Source organism: Odocoileus virginianus, chromosome 7 (genome assembly GCF_023699985.2).
Source record: "Odocoileus virginianus isolate 20LAN1187 ecotype Illinois chromosome 7, Ovbor_1.2, whole genome shotgun sequence".
Lineage (NCBI taxonomy): Eukaryota > Metazoa > Chordata > Mammalia > Artiodactyla > Cervidae > Odocoileus > Odocoileus virginianus.
Window position 1 is genome coordinate 72,504,252 of NC_069680.1, and position 22,459 is coordinate 72,526,710.

Sequence of the window (22,459 nt, forward strand, 5' to 3'; positions counted from 1 at the left end):
TTTATCATGTATGGTTTTAGATTTTCGTGTAAATAAGTTTAGTAATGTTTTTCTTTACAGTTTTTGTTGTGTGTGTGTGTAAGACATCGTTTTCTGGTCCTGGGGCCACACAAAGTATTTAGTATGTTGAGAGCAGCTGCTGCTGCTGCTGCTAAGTCACTTCAGTCGTGTCCGACTCTGTGCGACCCCATAGACGGCAGCCCACCAGGCTCCCCCGTCCCTGGGATTCTCCAGGCAAGGACACTGGAGTGGGTTGCCATTTTTCCTTCTCCAGTGCATGAAAGTGAAAGTGAAGTCGCTCAGTTGTGTCCGACTCTTAGCGACCCCATGGACTGCAGCTTACCAGTCCCCTCTGTCCATGGGATTTTCCAGGCAAGGGTACTGGAGTGGGGTGCCATTGCCTTCTCCAAGTATGTTGAGAGGCAATATAGCAAATAATTAAGAACCAGGACTATGAAGCAAATTAGATTAAAAATCCCATTACTGTCTTGTACTAATTGTATACCTTTGGATTCTCTGTTCCTTTTTTTTGTAATAGAATGGGGATAATAACAGCACGTATCTCTAGGGCTAATATTGGGAAGTACATGCCTGAATGTTTTAACAGCCATATGATAGTGGTTGTTGAGTATTTTTGAGTAGCATCTCAGACTACCCCATGGGATTGCTATGAACCTTAAATAAGGTCATACATATAAAATAATTAATGCCAGGGAAATAGTAAGAGCTCAGTAAATGTTGTTTATTTTTATCCTGTTGTTTTCTTTTTTTTTTTAATGTTTAAGACTTCCATCTGAAGTTGGTATGAGGCATAATAATTTACCCTCATTAATATTCTTTCATAATATACTTGGGGTGCTGTGCAGAAAAAAAAAGACTTAATTAACATAGCAGCTGAGATTGCCTATCCTTAGAAAGGCTGACCCTTTGCTGGTAAACAGTTCCCTTACTGTGATACAAAACTTCTCCTAAGTGGTAAGAGTGGTTCTCTGTGTCTCAGCTGTACTATGTGGTTTATGCTGTGTACCTGCTTTCTTTCTGGGGTTCTGAAATTTTCGTATATCCTAGGCAGAGGGTGCCCAGGTCACCAGCCCTCAATTAAAAACAACTGAATTTCTTAGGAACATGTGTAACAGACAACACTTTTCATGTGTTGCTGCAACTTGGAGGAATTGAGCATGTACATTGATTCTACTGGGAGAGGACCAAAGCTGATGCTTCATTTCTTCAATTTTGCCCCGTCTGACTTTTCCTTTTTTCATTTTGTTTCATGTCCTTGTGCTGGAACACATCTTAGCTGTGAATATATATGACTGCTGAGTCCTGTGAGTCCTTCTTGTGAACCATCTAACTTTGGGGATGGTCTTGAGGACTCTGACATAGGTACTGATTCTAAGTTATCTTTGTTCACTGCAGTATCCTTTTTATTTATCATCTTTTCATATTTCTATAATAATCCTTTGAAGTAGCTATGGACGAGTTAGTAACTCTTTCTTCAGATTTGGGTGAATTTAGGTGGGTTGAGTAAATTGATACTGATAGATTGGGAACTAGCTTACTGACTATTGTACTCTCAGTCTGGTATTCTTGATTTTCAGCCTTATATCTATTCAGGATAACTGAGCATTTTAAAACTCAATAAACTTTTAGTTGATATTTAACTTTTTTGAACAGGAAATACGGCTTTTTTTTTTTTTTTGGCTAGTAAATGTTGTCAGAATCATACTGTATGTGCACAGGTTTGAGCGGAAGCATTTTCTGCTGTTGTGAGTACAGCGAACCATACTCAGATCATCTTTGCTGTGGTGCTGTGACCAATGTAAGAGCTCCCATTGCAGGGGAATTGAATTAAAATGTCACAATGACTGATTTCCTGACCCTTAAATATTTAGGGATTGATAATTTTAAATCATCACATGGACTGCTTTTATTTTTGGAAGGATTTTTATGGAAGACTAAAGAAGTGGTTGAACCAGATGTTCCTGGCTTTCTTTTTCTGTTCTATCAGCCTTGACTTATCTTCACATAGTAGGCAGGTTTAGCATCCTTATCATTTAGATAGAACCTTTTTCATTTTAAAATGTAGATTCAAACTCTAGCTTGAAAGCTTTTGACAATCAGTAAGTAGTTCGACTCATGATGCCAACACCCTTTATTGCATGTTTCTTTACCTGTGCATTTGTAAAGGAACAACTGGCTAGGTTTGGGTTGCTACCTTGGTGACTGATGTTGCTAGACTTTATTGAAACTTAAATGTATGCTAAATGTCATAATATTCCTTGCAGTAACTTATGTGGGAATGGGACTCCCCTAGGTTTTTTTTGCTTTGAATTTTGAAATTACCTGTGGTCTAGAAATGTAGCAGAGGAATACCAGAATATCAATTTGGTTTGTATTTGTCATATTTAATTTCTGTGTACTGTTTCTTTGGGGTGTATTAACAGGAGTCAGCAGGCTACAGCCTTGAGGCTGTCCACTCATTTTTGTAAATCAGTTCAGTTCAGTTCTCAGTTGTGTCTGACTCTTTGCGACCCCATGGACTGAAGCATGCCAGGCTTCCTTGTCCATCACCAATTCCCATCGAGTCGGTGATGCCATCCAACCATCACATCCTCTGTCGTCTCCTCCTCCTCCTGCTTTCAGTCTTTCCCAGCATCGAGGTCTTTTCCAGTGAGTCAGTTCTTCGCATCAGGTGGCCAAAGTATTGGAGTTTCAGCTTCAGCATCAGCCCTTCCAGTGAATATTTTTGTAAATAAATTTATGTATATTATATATGTAGATAAACTTTTGTAATAAATTTACATATAGTCTGGCTGCTTTTGTGCTACTCTGGCAGTGCTGAGTAGTTACAACAGAGACTGTATTGCACACAAACCTAAAGTATTTACTCTCTGAGCTTTAAGAAGAAGTTTGCTGACCCTTATGTTAGAATACTGCAAATAAATTTTAAAGATTCAGAGATTAACTTTTTAAACCAAATAAAAGTCTATGGAAACCTCCTAGGCATTCAGTTTTCTCTGTGTTATCCTTGCTAAGCCATCATCCTCTGGCTCCCAGTGGGAGGCATCCATTGATACATTTAACATATTTGACTTGACTGTCATGGGCAGAGCACTGCGGGTACAATGATCCAGACAGTTGCAGGTTCTGTTTTAGTGCTTACATTCTGTTGAGGCACATGTAGTTAAAGGATTTAGCTAATTCATTAATTATCTTCAATTGATAAGTGAGGAAAGTGCTGCAAAGGAAAATTACCAAGTGAAAGTATATTGCTGGAACTCCTGGTCTGGTGTGGGTGTTAAATAAGGCTTTTTAAGAAAATGATGGTTAGGCTTAGTTGGCCCAGGGAATACAGTAAGTTGGTTAAAAGGATATATGTGATTGGAAGAATGTTGGTTTTAAGCTGGAAAGGGGCATAACTTGATTTACATTTTCAAAATAACTTTGTATAAAGATTGAACTAGAAGAGAAGCCAACAGTGTGCTGGAAGCTGTCATTCATGTGAGGGGTGGTAGTGGCTTGGACTAAAGTGGTGGCAGAGGGGAGCTTAGAGGAATCTGCAGTTTTGAAAATGGGTTTAGAGGGTACAAGGGATTAAATTCCATTGCTCATTGACTGTAAGGGAGAAAAGTGTTACCTCCTCACTTTGAAAGTTAGGGTTAGTACTGCTGCTCTCATTCATTCTGCCAGAATCATCCTAAATTGCCAATTTGACTTATTTTCCTGATGGTTTTCCCATTCCTTATAATGTCAAACCTAAACTACTTGACTGGCTTTCCATGGCCTGTTCTACTTTATACAGGTCTATCTAGTTGCTTTTAATCTCCAGATCCTACTACATGTCTTGAATATAGTGATAACATCTCTCTCTTGTCACTCTTCTAGGTTTCTGGCACTAAATAAGGACTCATTATATACTTGTTGAAACAGTGCCATGATGATGTGCCATTTAATTCAAAATAAATAGAAACACTTAAAATTAAATATAATGTTTAATATTATTCAGTAGTTTTTCCATACACATTGTGACATAACCTATTTACAGAGTAAGTTTCTAAGGTACCACGTGTCATAATAGCAAGTTGCAAGTAGCCAAAAATGTGACATTAGCATAGACTGATAGTGGAGGGACAGCTTACAGAAAGTTGAGACCGACCTAATATAGGTAAATGAACATGTCAAACTGACAGTGATACTTTCAGTATGCTCTGATACAGAATGCAGAACTTGAACTCATGGAAGGGATCTATTACAAATAAGGGGACAGAATGAGTTGAGGAAACTACATTTTTTTAATTTCCTTTTTATTGGCTAGACTAGTGAATCTACCATGCCCATTTAATTACTAACATAACTTCTTGGCCTGTTAATGTAGCTTTCAGGTTTAAAAACAAAGTTTAAATTTATTTTATATAGTTGTTGTGATCCTTTAAACATAATATTTTTCTTCATTTTGTATTATTATTTCTTGTAGATTAAATCTCTTTAATATGAAGTTCATTTCAGTAATGATTTATTGAGCTTCTGGTATGTCTCAGGCATACTGTTCAGTGCTAAAGTTACTGAATATATGTAAGGCTGTCTTTATTCTTTATGGATTTGAAATCTAGTGTGATAAATGATTATAAATATATAGTCATAGTGTAGTTTTCAAGTGATATAATGCACGCTGTGTTAGCATATTTATGATATACTATGAGGAAGTGACAGCTGGGTTGAGTTTTGAAGAATGGATACAAAGTTGACCAGTTGGTCAAAGAAGAGGGAAGGTGAGTGTTTTGGGCATAAAGAATAGCATGTATGTGGAGGGACCACAAAATCATGATGTATGAGAGGAATATCTGCATTGCTAAGAATATGATGTGTGAAGTAGAGAGTGGTTAGAGATGAAGCTATGAAATTAAGAAAGTGGAAAGGAAGAAAAATCTTGCATCTCAAATCAGAAAGACAGATGTTTGCAAATCAGATTTTAGAATAAGGCAGATATAATTTAAATTTTATATCAATATCTGTATTTCAGATCTTTATATACACTTCCAGTCTGTATATTAAGACCATGAGTAGAGTGTTTTTTCTGCACATTTTTTCATTTTTCATAAACATGGAATTATTGGATTATCTAAAACTTCTGGGTCAAAGCCCCCATTTCAGAGAAAAAGTGAGTGAATTTAAAAGTAGTTTGTTAACGAAAAAGAAAAAGAAAAAATAGTTCACTATGAGGTTCTTTTTGCCTAGCAGAAAACCTGGCATAGAGTAGATGCATAATTAGTAATATTTATGAATAAAATACTGAATTCCGTGAGTTGGATCAGATAGACCTTATGAACTAGTTATAGTTAATGAGGATGCTGAGGCTGAGTAGTTAAATGCGTTTACTAATTAAATGAATTTGGGCTTCCTTGGTGGCTCAAATAGTTAAGAGTCTGCCTGCAGTGCAGGAGACCCAGGTTCAATCCCTGGGTCCGGAAGATCCCCTGGAGAAGGGAATGGCTACCCGCTCCAGTATTCTTGCCTGGAGAACCCCATGGACAGAGGAGCTTGTTGGTCTACAGTCCATGGAGTCAGAAAAGAGTTGGATATGACTGAGCAACTAACACAGGAGTTATTGAAGTTGCTGTTCTAACCTAAATGAGTAGTCACTTCAGAATTGTTAATTTGTACCCCCACAGGACATACCTTTATCAATTAGAGTGTGGTGCTTACGTAGAATTACTTTGCCTTTAGCCTTTTGGACTCCATTCATTTCCACAGTTACTTAGGATAGTGTTTTATTCCCCTCACCTCCTTCAGTGAGGTGGTTTCATAAACTTAAAAAAAAATCATGTGCATTAAGATTTACTCTGTGCTATAAAGATCACTGAATTTTGACAAATGCTTAATGTCTTATTTCATAAAGAATAATTTCACCATCCTAAAATGTCCCTATATTTCAAGTGTTCATCCCTCCCTGCAACGAACCCCTTGCAAACACTAATGTATATAGAACATCTCTATAATTTTGCCTTTTAAAGAATGCCATATAATTAAAATCATATACCATATAGCTTTTTCATATTGGCTTCTTTCATTTAGCAATATGTGTTTAAGACTGATCCATATCTTTTTATGGCTTGCTACTTCATTTCTTTTTATTGATGAGTAATATTACACTGTATGGATTACCACAGCTATCAAAGACATTTTGGTTGCTTCATTTTTGGCCATTATGAATAAAGCTGCTATAATTGACCTGCAGGTATTTATGTGGACAGGTGTTTTCATTTCATTTGGGAAAATACCAGAGTGCAATTGCTCAATCGTGTGGTAAGACTGTTTAGCCTTATAAGAAATTACCAATCTGTTTTGCAAAGTGGGTGTACCAGATTGCATCCCTTTCTAGTTCTCTGCTCTCACCAGCAGTTGGTATTGTCAGTGTTTTGTTTTTAGGCATTCTAATAGGTATACAGTAGTATTGTTATTGTTTTAAATTTGGAAATTCCCTAACAATAGAACGTTTATCATGTGTTTGTCATCTGTATATCTTTAAGTATCAGTTTAGTATCTTTTGTCCATTTTTAAATTGATTTCTTACTGAATTTTAAGAGTTCTTTGTATACTTCAGATGTCTTTTGTTAGATATGTGATTTGCGTGTGTCTCTCCAGCCTTGTCTTTCATCCTCTTTAAAGTGTCTTTCACAGAGCAAACTTTTAATAAATTCCAACTTAATTTTTTTTCTTTCACAGATCATGCTGTAGGTTGTATTGTTAAAAATCATCACCAAACTCAAGGTCATATAGTTTTTCTACTTTGTTTACTTCAGTAAGTTTTATAGCCTTATACTTTGCATTTTCGTCTGTGGTCCAGTTGAGTTAGCTTTTGTGTAACACTCATGTTTGTGTTAATTTTTTTGCATGAAGTTTTGTCTCAGAGTTCGAGCACTGTTTGTTGAAAAGACTATACTTTCTGCATTGAATTGCCATTGCTCTTTTGTCAGAATCAGTTGCGTGTATGTGTGTGGGCCTCCTTTTGAGCTCATTGTTTTGTTTTGTTGATCTGTGTGTCTATTCTTTTGCCAGTAACATACTGTCTTAATTATTGCCTTGTTATGTCTTATACTAAGTCTTGTGTTGTATAATAAAGAATTCAGCTGACTTTTGTTTCAGTTTTTGTGTGGGAGCTTCTACATCTTTGGAATTTCCCAAGTGATAGGGGTGTTGTTGTTCATGGTGGGTCCTGATAGTTTGTGCTAACAAGGTGACTCAGGCTGGGGGTAGGGCGACTCAGGCCGGGGGTAGGGCATGCAAGAAGAAGCAAACATGCAGTTAGAATGTTGGGGTGTTGAACCCTCTGATAGTTTGACCTCTAGGGAGCAAGGGAATTGGGCTGGAGATTGTGTGTAGTCATGTGGCTCGTGATTCAACCTTGCATGCCTTTGTAACGAAACTCCAATGAAAACTCGGGATACTGAATCCCAGCTGAATGTCCCTGGTTAACCATACTTTCTGCCTATTGTTATTCATCAGTTTGCCAAGGAGGTGACCTGTTCTGACTCCATGGAGAGGGAACATGGAAGCTTCACGTTTGGGACCACCCTAGACTTGGCCCTTGTGTCTCTTCTTTTAGCTGGTCATGATTTATACCATGTGGGCTATAATACAAGTGTAATCATAAAGTATAATCCTTTGCTGAGTGTCGTAAGTTGTTCTGGTGAACCACCTGATGGAGTAGTTTGTCGTTTAGTTGCTAAGTCATGCCTGACTCTTTTGCGACCCCATGGACTGTAGCCCACCAGTCTCCTTTGCCCGTGGGATTTCCCAGGTAAGAACACTGGAATGGGTTGCCATTTCCTCCTCCAGGGGATCTTCCTGACCCAGGGATCAAACCAGCGTCTCCTGTGTTTTTGTAGGTGGATTCTTTACCGCTGAGCCACCAGGGAAGCCTTGAGGGAGTATTGGGAACCTCCGAGTTTGTAGTCAGTCAGCAGGAAGTACATGGCCTGGGAACCTCTGAGATTTTTTGGCTAGTGGTGTCTGAATTAAATGTTAGTCTTGTGTAAGACTGTGCCATTAACCTGTGAAGTTTGTGCTAACTCTGGATAGCTAATGTCGAAAGTCATTGTAGCTGGTGTCAGAAAAAAATGAAATATGCTACATCTAATTTGATTGACTGAAACATGTGGGAAATAAAACGATTAAAGGACTGGGAATGAAGAAATTTTGATTCTTGGATGGCTGTGTAGTCAGTGATCATATGAAACTGCAGCTGTGCTGTGATCTATTACTAAAGGCAAAAGTTTTGGCATATTATTTAGAAATGGTGGTAGCCACAACACCCAATGAGATGACTCACTGGATACAGAAGAAAATGCAGAATAAGAAACAAACTGAATATATTATCCGTTGGCTATTGTTACATGTAATAGCTAAAATGAAAGTAATACAGAGTGCTGGGGCTGATCGTGATGCTGGACCAAGCTTAGATTTCAGTCTGATCTACTACCAGTAGCTTTAAAGCCAACCCTAATGGGAACGATTATTCTAGGACAAAAGGCAGTACTCTTATGAATACAGGTTACCAGGAAGGTAGTAAAGTTAGGGAGAGGATGAGACCATAAAACTACTGAAACCAGGGTTATAGTGCCAGGGAGTAGTCTTATATTGTGGTCTGTGTCATCAACTTCCTGAAGAACTTTTATTAAATGGATTGTGAGAGTGACTAATTTAGGAGTAGTATCTTTGGTTTAAAGTGCTTCAGAGAGGAAGAGAGTATTGGGTTGATATAGGTAGGACCCACAACTCACTATAGAACCATCACAGGTGGCTGTTCATAGTAGGTTACCTGGGGGAGTGGGTAGCCTGGTGGACTGGATAAAACCTACTGTAGTCTGTGTACCTGAGAAGAGAGACTGTTTATTCTATAAATGCCAGGTGGAACGTCACAGATGACGGGGCTGTGCCCTCTATAGCAAGCCATGCTAGATTGACTTTATGATGATTATATTATTTTTCTACTGAATATGCCCCATAGTCAGGTCATATCAACTCTTTTGATTAAGAGGACTCCTTTTACATGGGCACCTCATGAAACCATACTGTTGTAAAATCAAGCAGCTGTTTGAGAAACCTTATTAGATTTGCTGTCTCAGTTTCCCTTATCAATATTAAAGGTAAAAAAAAAAAGTCATTAACAAGAAAAAGGAGGAAAACAGAAGGGGAGAGCCAAGGGATTGTCCCAGTAGGGGTTGATGTTTATGAGAAGTGGGGTGAATATATGGGACACTGATGAGGTTAAGACAAAGATGTGAATGCAGCACTGCTAAACATTGAGTGTCCCAATAGGAGCCAATGCTGGTTCTACAGCTCCAGAGGGACCTCAGCAACACCATTCTATTTATCTCAGTTTGAAAGAATTTTAAAAGCTGACAAAGATGAAAATGAGGACTCTGACCTGGAATCACCTGGGACAATAATCTGGTAGATTAGTCAAAGTGAAGATAGATGGACAAAAGGGACAGGGTCCCCTGGCTCTTACCCTCTGGGGAAGAGTGAGTGGGTGAAAGAGTCACCAGCTGTGGAAGAGACCTTTCTGTGCCCCTTGACACAGACATCCATGTACTTTGGTATCAAAACGTGTTGATGAACAAGTCCTAAACTGGTGCCCCTTTTAGATTGAGAGAAAATAGTAATGCTTGGGTTGATGGATCAAGGCAAAAGTTTCAAGTGAAAGTTTAATCAGGTTTTATGTAAAGTAATTGGTCCTCTTAGCTGAATGGAAAAGGATATTATGCCCTCGGTAGTAGTGTGAAGCCAAAAGTTTGATAAAATCTTAATAGAGGCTACTGTTAGGAATGCATAGTTCATGGTCCTGTGGAGGTCTGAGAGTAATAATTCCACCACCAAAAATACAATTCTTAAAAACAGCTTGAGGATTTTTATCTTTATCTATTTGAAATAGTTTCTCTCTGAATGGTTATTCCATGAGCTTGATACACAAGTTAGATTTGTGAATATTATTTTACTTTTGATTTTTAGGGATTTGTTTAAGTATTATTTGCAATAGTAGAATATTGAAAACAGCATAACCCCCCAAATAACATTCATAAATACATAAGAATAGCATTTATACAGGCTAAGTAGTGGAAAAGAGTATGAAAATATAGATATTTGTTTAAAAGTTTCAAAATTTTATTTTTTATATAAATTAAAAACTAAAAATGTATTTATAAAATAATTTAATTGTAATTTATTTGTTAAATTTATTTTTAAAATAAATTAAAAATTAAATAAGTAATTTTAAATCAGTAATTTATTAATTACTTATTTAATTTTACATTAATTTTAGTTAAATTAATACTTTATTTTAAATCAATCTTAACAATTATGAATAATTTAATTATTTTATCATCAGTGATTTATTTCAAATTAATAATTTATTATTTAATTTTTAGAAAAAGTAAGCAGATATGAATATATTTACCACACTTCAACTTCTAAGCATATACATTATGCTTTTGCTATTACAATTAGTTCCTTAATAAATAGCCTTGGCTTTTTGTATTTTAGGGATAGATATATAGAATTGTGATACTGTATTAAAGGTTAGATTTACAAGCAATTTTCTTAGATATTTGAGTAATATTTTTAAATTTTCAAAAGTTCTTTTTTATTCTTGAATGAAATTTCTTTCAACATTTATGGTTAATTTTATGTTGAATGAAATTTCATTAGAAATGGATTTAGAAAAGACAGAGGAACCAGAGATCAAATTGCCAACATCCGCTGGATCATCAAAAAAAGCAGGAGAGTTTTCAGAAAACATCTGTTTCTGCTTTATTGACTACACCAAAGGCTTTGACTCGGTGGATCACAACAAACAGTGTAAAATTCTTCAAGGGATGGGAATACCAGACCATCTGACCTACCTTCTGAGAAATCTGTATGCTGGTCAAGAAGCAACAGTTAGAACTAGACATGGAACAACAGACTGGTTCCAAATCAGGAAAGGAGTACGTCAAGACTGCATGTTGTCACCCTGCTTATTTAACTTAAATGCAGAGTACATCATGTGAAATGCTGGGCTGGATGAAGCATAAGCTGGAATCAAGATTGCCAGGAGAAATAACCTCAGATATGCAGATGACACCACCCTTATGGCAGAAAGTGAAGAACTAAAGAGCCTCTTGATGAAAGTGAAAGAGGAGAGTGAAAAAGTTGGCTTAAAACTCAGCATTCAGAATACTAAGATCATGGTATCCAGTCCCATCACTTCATGGCAAATATATTGGGAAACAATGGAGACAGTGAGAGACTTTATTTTTTTGGGCTCCAAAATCACTGCAGATGGTGACTGCAGCCATGAAATCAAAAGATGGCTGCTCCTTGGAAGAAAAGCTATGACCAACCTAGATAGCATATTAGAAAGCAAAGATTTACTTTGTCAACAAAGGCCCATCTAGTCAAAGCTATGGTTTTTTCAGTAGTCATGTATGGATGTGAGAGTTGGACTATAAAGCTGAGTGCCGAAGCATTCATGCTTTTGAACTGTGGTGTTGGAGAAGACTCTTGAGAGTCCCTTGGACTGCAAGGAGATCCAACCAGTCCATCTTAGAGGAGATCAGTCCTGGGTGTTCATTGGAAGGACTGATGCTGAAACTGAAACTCCAATACTTTGGCCACCTGATGTGAAGAACTGACTCATCTGAAAAGACCCTGATGCTGGGAGAGATTGAAGGCAGGAGGAGAAGGGGATGACAGAGGATGAGATGGTTGGATGGCATCACTGACTCAATGGATTTGAGTTTGAGAAAGCTCCAGGAGTTGGTGATGGACAGGGAGGCCTGGCGTGCTGCAGTCCATGAGATTGCAAATTGTTGACACAACTGAGTGAGTGAACTAAACTGAAAGTGAATATTTCAGTGGCAGTTAGTGTGTTTGCAATATTGTGTAACCACTACCTCTCTTTATTCCAAAACACTTTATCAGCCCTCAGTAAACTTTGTACTCATTTATTAAGTAGTTACTCCCCATTCACCCCTTCCCAGCCTCTGAAAACCATCAATCTGCTTTTTGTATGAATTTATCTACTTTGGATATTTCATATATGGAATCATACAACATGTGACCTTTTGTGCCTAGATCTTTTACTTAGTATGATGTTTTTGAGTTTCTTGTATATTTTTGTAGCATGTATTGAGTCCATTCCTTTTTAAAGTTAAATAATATTCCATCATATGTATATGCCGTTCATCCATTGATGGACATAATACGTTTGGGCTGTTTCTGCCATTTCGTTGTGAATAATACTGCTGTGAACATGTATGTACATGTATTAGCTTAAGTATCTGCTTCAGATTTTTAAGGTATATATATCTTTGAGTGAGATTGCTAGACTATGTAGTAATTCTGTGTTTAACTTTCTGAGGAGCTGCTAAACTGTGTGTTTTTATTTTTTTTAACTATAGCTGAATCATTTTACATTCCCACCAGCAAAGTATAAGTCTTCTAGTTGTTCTGCATACTTGACGGCACTTGCTTACTATTTTTTATTCTTGCTTTTTTATTATAGTCAACCTACAGGATATTAAGTGGCATTCCATTGTGGTTTTGATTTATTTACATTTCCTAAATAAATAGTAATGTTGAACATCTTTTTGTGTGCTTAATGGATATTTGTATATCCTTTCCAGTTAAAGTCTGTTTCAGTCCTTTGCTCACTTAAAAAACTGGGTTATTTGTGGTTTTATATATCCTGGATACTAGACTCTTATTTGATACAATTTGCAAGTATTTTCTTTCATCTTATAGGTTGTCTTTTCACTTTATTGATAATGTCCTTTGATGCACAAAAGTGTTTTTTTTTTTTCCACAAAAGTTTGTAATTTTGATGAACCCAATTTATTTTTTGTTTTATTGCTTCCACTTTTGATATTGTACCTAAGAATTTATTGCCCAATGCAAAGTCATGAAGATTCTGGTTCTTTCATGCTACCACACACATTTTATAATTATTTGTTCTAGTTCTATGAAAAATGGTGTTAGTATTTTGATAGTGATTGCATTCAATCTGTAGATTGCCTTGGGTAGTATGATTATTTTAACAATGTTAATTCTTCCAGTCCATGAACTCATATATTTCTCCATTTGTCTGTGTCATCTTCAGTTTCTTCACTGTCTTATAGTTTTCAGAGTAAAAGTCATATTCTTGTATACTTTATTCTTTTTGATTCAATTGTAAATGGAATTATTTTCTTAATTTCTCTTTTTGATAGTTTGCTGTTAGTGTACAGAAATGCAACAGATTTCTGTATATTAATTTTATATCCTAACACTTCATTTATTCTCAGTTTTTTGGTGGTGTCCTTAGAATTTTCTAAATATAGTATCATGTCATCTATAAACAGTGACAGTTTTACTTTTTACTTTCCAATTTGATTTCCATTTATTATTTCTTTTCCTTGTCTGATTGCTGTGTCTTGGACTTCTAATACTATGTTAAATAAAAGTGGCAAGAGTGGGCATCTTTGTCTTGTTCCTGATCTTAGAGAAAATGCTTTAAACTTTTCACTACTGAGTATGATATAAGCTTTAGGCCTATCATATGTAGTTTTTATTATGTTGAGGTATGTTCTCTCTATACCCACTTTCTGGAGAGTTTTTAATTGTAAATAGATATTGAATTTTGTTAAAACCTTTTTCTGCGTCTGTTGAAATGGCCATATGGTTTTTATTCATCAGTTTGTTAGTTATTATATCACATTCATTGATTTGCATATATTAAGCCATCTTTGCATCTCTGGGATAAATCCCACTTGATCAAAGTGTATGATCCTTTTAATGTGTTGTTGAATTTGGTTTGCTAGTGTTTTGTTGAGGATTTTTTTCTTGTATTGCTATAAATTTCCTTTCTAGAGCTGCTTTTGCTGCATCTCATAGGTTGGAACATTATGTTTCCATTTTTATTGTCTCCAGGTCTTTGTTTTTTTTTTAACTTTGATTTCTTCTGTGACCCAGTGTTTGTTCAGTAGCATATTCTTTAACTTCATGTGTTGTAGTTGTTTTTTTTTTCTTTCTTGTAGTTGATATCTAGTGTCATAGCATTATGATAGGAAAAAATACTTTTTGTGATTTCAGTTTTCTTAAATTTGTTGATACTAGTTTTGTGGCCTAAGATATGATCTAACCTGGAGAATGTTGTATGTGCACTGGAAAGGGATGTGTATCTTGCTCTTTTGAACGGCATGTCCTGTAGATAATTATTAAGTTCAGAGACTAATGCATTCTTTAAAGCTAGTGTTTCCTTACTAATTTTCTATCTGGATGATCTGTCTATTGATGCACATGGGGTTTTATAGTCCTCTACTATTACTGTATTACTGTCAGTTTCTCCTTTTGTGTTTGTTAATAATTATTTCCAGTATTTAGGAGTTTTTCACTTAAATTGTTATATTTTCGCCTCCAGAATTTTTATTTTTCATTCCCTTATGTTCTGTATCTTCCCTGATATCCCGTACTGAGATTTGAGTGTATTTAAGATAGTTGATTTAAAGCCTTTGTCTATTAAGTCCAGTGCTTGTGCTTCCTCAGGGATCAGTTTTGTTAAGTTTTTCTTTTTCCTTTCTGTGATAGATGCTGCTTTATTTGAGTGTCTCTAAAAAGGTTTTTGTTGAAAACTAACCATTTTAAATATATTAATTTAGCAACACTGGAAATCATAGCCTTTGTCTCCCTTAGGGTTTGTTTTTGTTATGTTTTTGTAGGCTTATAGTATAGCGTTCACTTTAGTGACTTCTAAAATAGAGAAGAGAGTGTGAATTTCCTCTCTTCTTGTCATGTGTGGTCTATGAAGTGTGTGGTACTTTAGTTTATGTTTATTGAGTGTTTTATGCAGAGATTTCCTTGAATACCAAATGGCAAATAAAAAGAAAGAAAAAAAGAGGGCGAGTGAGAGTAAGAGAAAGGGATTAAGGGAAAGAAGAAGAAAAGGAGGCAGGGAAAGAAAAAGAATTAAAAGGAAAATGAATTAAAAGACCTTACAGTCAAATTGAAAAAAAAAAAAATCCTCCCAAGTGGCTGTCTGCACATTGGCTCAGTGTTGGGACAGTCCTTCAATACTAGCCTGACCATTTACAATTCTACCTTCACCTTCATTTGCTCATTTTTTCCTGGGCTAGAGATCAGCCAGAGGTGAAAGTTTTGGGTTTTCTTACTTAGGTCTTTACTGAGAATACATTCTGCCCTGGGCAGTTTTTGTGGCTTCTGAAATTCACAGCATACATGGCACTTTTGAATTACCTAATTTCCCAAAGAAATTCTCTCCCCAGCCTTTTTTTCTCAGTCTTTTAGTATTCTATGTTTCAACTATAATCTTTTGTCCCAGGGTGATACAGATTATTTATTTGACTTAAAATGTTTTTGACTAGTGCTCGCAGCTTTTCTGCCTGAGTGAATTCCAAGTTGGGCAAAGCAATGATAAGCACTTTGTATTAGTCATTCAGGTAACCTCAGACAGGTTAGAGCAGACAGATACAATATTTCATGAAAAAGTTGCCACCGTGCTGTTTGGAACCAGTAGCAGAATCCCACACTAGAAACAAGGTCTGCTTTAAGTCTGCAGTCAAGCCAGGGAGGAGCATATGGGAAAGGCCAATCTCAATAGTGATTTGAATGCAAATCATTACAGCAGTTCTGGGAAATGGTTTGGCAGCTCCTTATGAAGTTAAACATAGACTCACTATATCACCCAACAATCCTACTCACCTGGGTATTTACGCTAGAGAAATGAAAGCTTATGTTCACACAGAAACCTGTACATGAATGTTCATAGTAGCTTTATTTATAATAACTGAAAACTTGAAAAACCAAAACATCCTTCAGTAAGTAAATGGATATACAAACTGATATGTTCATGCAGTGGAATACTTAGTTTTGTTTAGTTGCTAAGTTATGTCCAACTCTTTGCGACCTTATGGACTAGCCTGCCAGGCTCCTCGGTCTTTGGAATTTCCCAGGCAAGAATACTGGAGTGGGTTGCCATTTCCTCCTCCAAGGGATCTTCCTGACCCAAGGATTGAACCCATGTCTCCTGCGTCTCCAACATTGGCAGGCAGATTCTTTACACTGAACCACCAGGGAAGCCCTACTCATCAGTTAAAAAGTAACGAGTTATTGATATATTCAGTCAATTTAGATTAATCATAGAGGCATTCTGCTGAGTGAAATAAGCCAACTCCAAAAGGTTACATACTGTATGATTCCATTTATGTGATATCCTTAAAAGACAAAATTGTAGTGATGGAGAACAGATCACTGTTTGCTAGGGGTGATGAGTGGAAGAGAATGTAATTATAGCTGGATAGTACAAGGAAGTTTCTTTGGGTGAAGAGATTATGTGTCTTGATTACATCGGTGTTTACACAAACTTACATGTGTTTTAAAATTCATTAACTATATAACAAAAGAAAAAATTAATTTTACCACATGGTGATTAATAGAAACTGGTGATGGTATCCTTCGTTTGTCAAAATCATTTAGGCTTTGTCCAATTTATTAATGAAGGAGAAATTCATAGAAAGATTTCATAGATGGCCCACCATCTCTTGGTTCACTCTTCTTGAATGGAGAAGCATTCTCAGAGACCAAGGAAGTTCTGTGCACTTCTGCTAATATGTGTTCAGTCAGGGTTTGAATTCCAGTGGGGCTTGGGGGAAGCCTCTGGAAGCCAGAGAGTATACAAATTTAGCTTTTCATTATCATATTCTCAGCCGATGGTTGTGCTAGATGGTCTCCCAACTAAAACAGGTGTATGTGGATGTTGGCTCCCAACAAATGCAAGCTTGCCAGTGAGAGAAAGAGCCTGCCATCACAAACATGGGACAGAAACTCTTTCAGATGTTAAGCAGGCTCCATGCTAATATGGCTTCCTTTCTTCCTATAATAATGCATTTCCTGGGAAGTACAGATGACAGATTCCCAAACAAGTGAAGAAAAGTTACAATAGATTTTTTTCCCCTATCTCTTTTCTTGAATCCTTTCTGAAAGGTCTAATAATATCTCTGATACAGCTCTTCTCAAAATCTGATATTGGAGAAGCAGAGACCTTCTATAAAAATGAATATGGGAAAGACTGTCTAAGACAGATCTTAGAATCCTGTCTTCTCAGTCAGCCTTGTCTCTCTTGTCAGACTCATTATTTAATAGCTTTCAGTTGTCATTTATGTGAGTGACTCCCACACCTCCAATTTTTTTGCTCAACTCCACTCCCCTGTATATTTAGTTGTCTGGTGGACATCTCTTCTTGAAGATGTAGCAGGTTTGTCAGACTTGTCAGGTTCTAATAGTGTATATTAATTTTTTATCTCTTATCAGATCTGGTTATCCTTTTCTAATGCTTTATTTCAGCGAATGGAAATCACTCATCTTTCTAAATCTAGGAACCAAGGAGTCATTCATGGCTCTTTTTTTACTTCTTAGTGAATTTTGGTCCTTTAGATTCTGACTTTTCTGTATGTCTTGTAATTGTTTATTCTTTCATTGTCATTGACATTGTTTATCATCAGGCTGTGTCATATGTTACATGGCTTCTGCAATAACTGCTAAACTGTTTTCCTCCCATTTAAATCCATTGTCTATACTGCAAACAGAATAATGTTTCTTTTAATGCAGATCTCAATTTGTCACTTCTTAAAATAAAGCTCAACAGTCATAACCTGTCATTGAAATACAGTCCAAATTCCTTAAGATGGCTTAAATAGTGGCTCATGATGTAGATATACTTTTGGCCCTTCCACTTACACTTTGTGTTTGAATGTTGTCTTAGTTCCAGTTACTAAAACAAAATACCATAGACTGGGTGGCTCAATCAACAGACAATTATTTTGTATGGTATTGGAACTTGGAAATTCTAGATGAAGGTATTGGCAGATTCAGTTCCTAGTGAAGGTCTCTTCACCTTTTAACAGAATCCTCACATGTGTGTGCTCCTGTCTCTCTTACTTCATCTAAGTGCTGCACTCAATATGTCAGCAAATCTGCAAAACTCAGCAGTGGCCATAGGACTGGAAAAGGTCAGTTTTCATTCCAGTCCCAAAGAAAGGCAATGCCAAAGAATGTTCAAACTACCACGCAGTTGCACTCATCTCATGCTAGCAAAGTAATGCTCAAAATTCTCCAAGCCAGACTTCAACAGTACGTGAAGTGTGAACTTTCATATGTTCAAGCTGGATTTAGAAAAGACAAAATTGCCAACATCCGTTGGATCATTGAAAAAGCAAGAGAGTTCCAGCAAAACATCTACTTTTGCTTTATTGACTACGCCAAAGCCTTTGACTTTGTGGAACACAACAAACTGGGAAATTCTTCAAGAGATGGAAATACCAGACCACCTGACCTGCCTCCTGAGAAATCTGTATGCAGGTCAAGAAGCAACAGTTAAAACTGGACATGGAACAACAGACTGGTTCTAAATTGGGAAAGGAGTATGTTAAGACTGCATATTGTCACCCTGCTTATTTAACTTATATGCAGAGTATATCATGTGAAACATGGGGCTGGATGAATCATAAGCTGAAATCAAGATTGCTGGGAGAAATATCAATAACCTCAGATATGCAGATGACACCACCCTTATGGCAGAAAGTGAAGAAGAACTAAAGAGCCTCTTGATGAAAGTGAAAGAGGAGAGTGACAAAGTTGGCTTAACGCTCAACATTCAGAAAACTAAGATCATGGCATCTGGTCCCATCACTTCATGGCAAATATTTGGAGAAACAATGGAAACAGTTAGAGACTTTATTTTTTTGGGCTTCAAAATCACTGCAGATGGTGACTGCAGCCATGAAATTAAAAGATGCTTGCTCCTTAGAAGAAAAGCTATTACCAACCTAGACAGCATATTAAAAAGCATATTGTGTTGCCCACAAAGGTCTGTCTAGTCAAAGCTGATTTTTCCAGTAGTCATGTATGGATATGAGAGTTGGACTATAAAGAAAGCTGAGTGCTGAAGTATTGATGCCTTTGATCTGTGGTGTTGGAGAAGATTGTTGAGAGTCCCTTGGACTGCAAGGAAATCCAACCAGTCAATCCTGAAGGAAATCAGTTCTGAGTGTTAATTGGAAGGACTGCTGCTGAAGCTGAAACTCCAATACTTTGACCACCTGATGCAAAGAACCAACTCTTTGGAAAAGACCCTGATGCTGGGAAAGATTGAAGGTGGAAGGAGAACAGGACGACAGAGGATGAGGTGGTTGGATGGCATCACCGATGCAATGGACATGAGTTTGAGAAAGCTCCGGGAGTTGGTAATGGACAGGGAAGCCTGGCGTGCTGCAGTCCATGGGGTTGCAAAGCATTGGACATGACTGAGCAACTGAACTGAAGGACAACTAATCCCATTATTGGGCCCTGACCATCATGACTTTGTCTAAACCTATTAATAATTATCTCTCAAAAGCCTTATTTTCAAATATCCTCATATTGGGGGTTAGAACTTCAACTTATGAATTTTGGGGAATGTACACACAAACATCCAGTCTGTAACTAGTTTTAAGGGTCTACTTGAAGTTATTTGAATAAAACAGGTTAGCAGACTGTCCTGTATGCCAAATTTGACCAGTCACCTGGTTTTTCACAGCCTGAAAACTCAGAATGTGTTTTACACCTTCAGAGGTTACACTTTAAATGGTTTTATAAATACCTACATAATATACTTGATTCTGTTTGTAAGCTTGTAAAATCTGTAATACTTACTTTTCATCTTTTAAAAAAAGTTTTTGCCAACGTTCAGAGTAATTATGTGTTTTGCTTCCTTGCCCTTACTGTAGTGTTATTGCAGAAGGTACTTTCTTCTTCCATGTTCTAGAGGCCAAATTTGTTGTTCCTTAGGTTGTCTCGACTTGATTTTGTTTTATGTTGACTCTAATTTGCTAAAACTTATATCCATCTGATGAACCCTTGTGACACTTGGACGTACCATTCTATGAAGAACTGTCTGTTTGAAGAAAAGTAACCTTGGAAGGTTGTTGTGACTTTGTTAAATTAACATTTGTTAACTAGAGCCCCAAGGTGTTGGCTGGTGAACCCCAATTCAACAAAAAATCACATGGGAAATTGAAGTAGAAAAGTTTATTGCTCACAGGTTCTGGAGGAAGGACATGGCATGCGTTGAGGAGCCATACAAGGGCAGACAGTGACACGAACCTGGGGCATGTGCTTTTATCATTAGGGTCCATGGCTAGAGTGCGTTGAAGATTCCAGTGCTGTGGCTGGATTGGTCAGTTCAAACCAGAAAGTGCAGGGTTTTCATAAGCTCTGTGGTAGTCTTGTCTAAGGTTGCGTAAGGGGCAGTACCTGGGAGACAGGGGAGACTGTTGCTCAGAAGGGCTGCTGGAGAAGCCCTGTTAGGAACTTAATTTGCTTGTGACTCTGGCTGTTATCTGGGGATGAGCTTGGGGAAGGGGCCACTTTCAGTCCAAGACCCCTGCAGGCTGCTTGGCCACACAAAAATGGATGCCACGGCAGCAATATCATGGAGTAGTTTAGCTAAACTCAACTAAGATAGGGATTGTCTTTTACCCAGGGTTGTGCCTTGTGTATATTGGTTTTTATACGTGTTGAATTTTTGAAGGTGTGTCTTGTGGTTGCTTCATGGAGGCGGGATCAACTCCCCTCCACCCAAGTTAGTTTTGGTGTGAGGAAAGATGGTGCTACACATGTAGCAAGAGAATGTGGAAAGACTTAGTCACACAGTGAGACTTTCTGGGAACACCAGGGCAGGCACCCAAACTAGTCCAGATTGGCTTGAGTGAAGAGGAAGAGGCAGGTGGTTGTGGTTATTATTGTGGTTAGTGGATGGGCTGAACTGAGGATTCCCATGTGGAGGCTAGATATATGTGATTTGAACTTCTACTCTTGCTATAAGAGGTTGACTTTTTTCATTGTCAATTTTGCTTATTATAAAAGCAGTATGCTCTTATTATGAAATAAAAAAAGTGTAAAAAGTCACAATCAAAAAGAATACAAAGAGCATAAGCACATGTTGTCTTATGTAGTGGAAAATAATAACAATTCTTTGGTATATCACCATTTGTACATTTAAATATGTTTTTCAGCATTAAAGATGAGGTCACATTGTACAGATGTAATTGCTTCCCCCCCACCATTTTACAGAACGTCTTTCCATGTCTTTAGATAAATTTCTGAAACATCATATATAATGATTTATTATTGATGAGTGTTAATGTGATTTTCTGTGCATTAGTTTCCTCATCTCTAATATGGAGATTATATTAGTCACAAAATCAAAGTAAAGACTAAAATTAATTGATACCTGTAAAGTGCTTAGAACAATATCCTACAGGTAATTAACACTGTGGAAGTTTTTAAAATGCAAATGAAAACCAACTGGTGGGGAAGAAGACTAGGGAAAGGATGTTAAAATAGCTTAACCAAGCAAACCAGTTGAATTTATTTATGTTTTTTCATTTAAAGATTGTATCTTTAAAATCTTTTCTTTACCACACAAACATTGAGTAAAACGAAATTCTCATATATCGATGTTCAGAAATAATGCTTATACTGAGCTAGGTTATAGCATTATTTTTTTTTGCCTTTGTTGCCAGGATATTCTGAATAATCTTGAATCATGTGACCTTGAGGATGATGACCTTATGCTTGATGTGGATCTGCCTGAGGATACACCTCTTGAAAATGGTGAGTGGGGATAATATTGAACCTCCAGAGCTACTTGACAATACCCAGTTTGGTATTTGTTATCTACAGACTTCCTAATCTCTATGGAAGTAGCCTTTTCAGACTGAGAGTCCGTCTTAAGTGACATTAAATAGGTTCATTTGCACACTTGTTTAAATGTTTAAGACCTGACTTTGTAGGTCTTAGGTATATACTCTATGTGACCCAATAAAGTTGTGTACCTGTATTATAAAGTAACTGGTAGATACTGTTTGTCCTTTTGTTCCCTTTGTGCCTGCTCACTTTTTCATCCCTTTGTCTCATTTGGATTTTAAGGAGAAATACATTTAGAGAAAAAGAGATATCTTTTTGTCTTATGAAACAGTAGTAAAGACCATTAAGTTAATAAATATTTAAAAAAAATCAAGATGGTGACCTGAATGAATCACTCTATTCTTTTTACTCCCCGGTTCAGTCCGTCTTTGTCTCTGGATCCAGTAACTTCTGAAGTGGGGCTTTAGATAATCCGTGTAAAAGACGGGCCTGGAGGCTCTTGCCTCCACTGATGTAGCATTTGTAGGATTTTCTGTCTTGAAGACTGGTTAAGAACCAGAGACTAGCCTAGGAAGCCCCTGGGGCAAAGATTGAAATGAAATCCTCCTGGTAAGAAGAATCTCAGAGAGCTGTGTCTTCCTTGTCAGTCAGCACTTGCCAGGTTTCTTTGACTTTCTGGGGCAGGGGTGAACTAAAAAGGGTAGTAAAGTCCTTTTTATACCCAATGCTAGAAGAATACAAG

General features: G+C 37.0%; 1 protein-coding gene across 9 annotated transcripts in view; it reads left to right on the forward strand.

Annotated features, from left to right (window-relative positions):
• CCSER2 (coiled-coil serine rich protein 2) overlaps positions 1-22,459 on the forward strand; it is a 156,950-nt gene that overhangs the window by 42,312 nt on the left and 92,179 nt on the right. For 7 of the 9 annotated variants that reach the window (XM_020893454.2, XM_070470958.1, XM_070470957.1 and 4 more), the window contains one exon: positions 21,594-21,684. In XM_020893454.2, coding sequence (XP_020749113.2) covers positions 21,594-21,684 — 91 coding nt within the window. Of the gene's footprint in view, positions 1-4,065; positions 4,166-21,593; positions 21,685-22,459 lie in introns of those variants that run through there. The other 2 variants (XM_020893459.2, XM_020893462.2) reach the window with 1 other exon arrangement.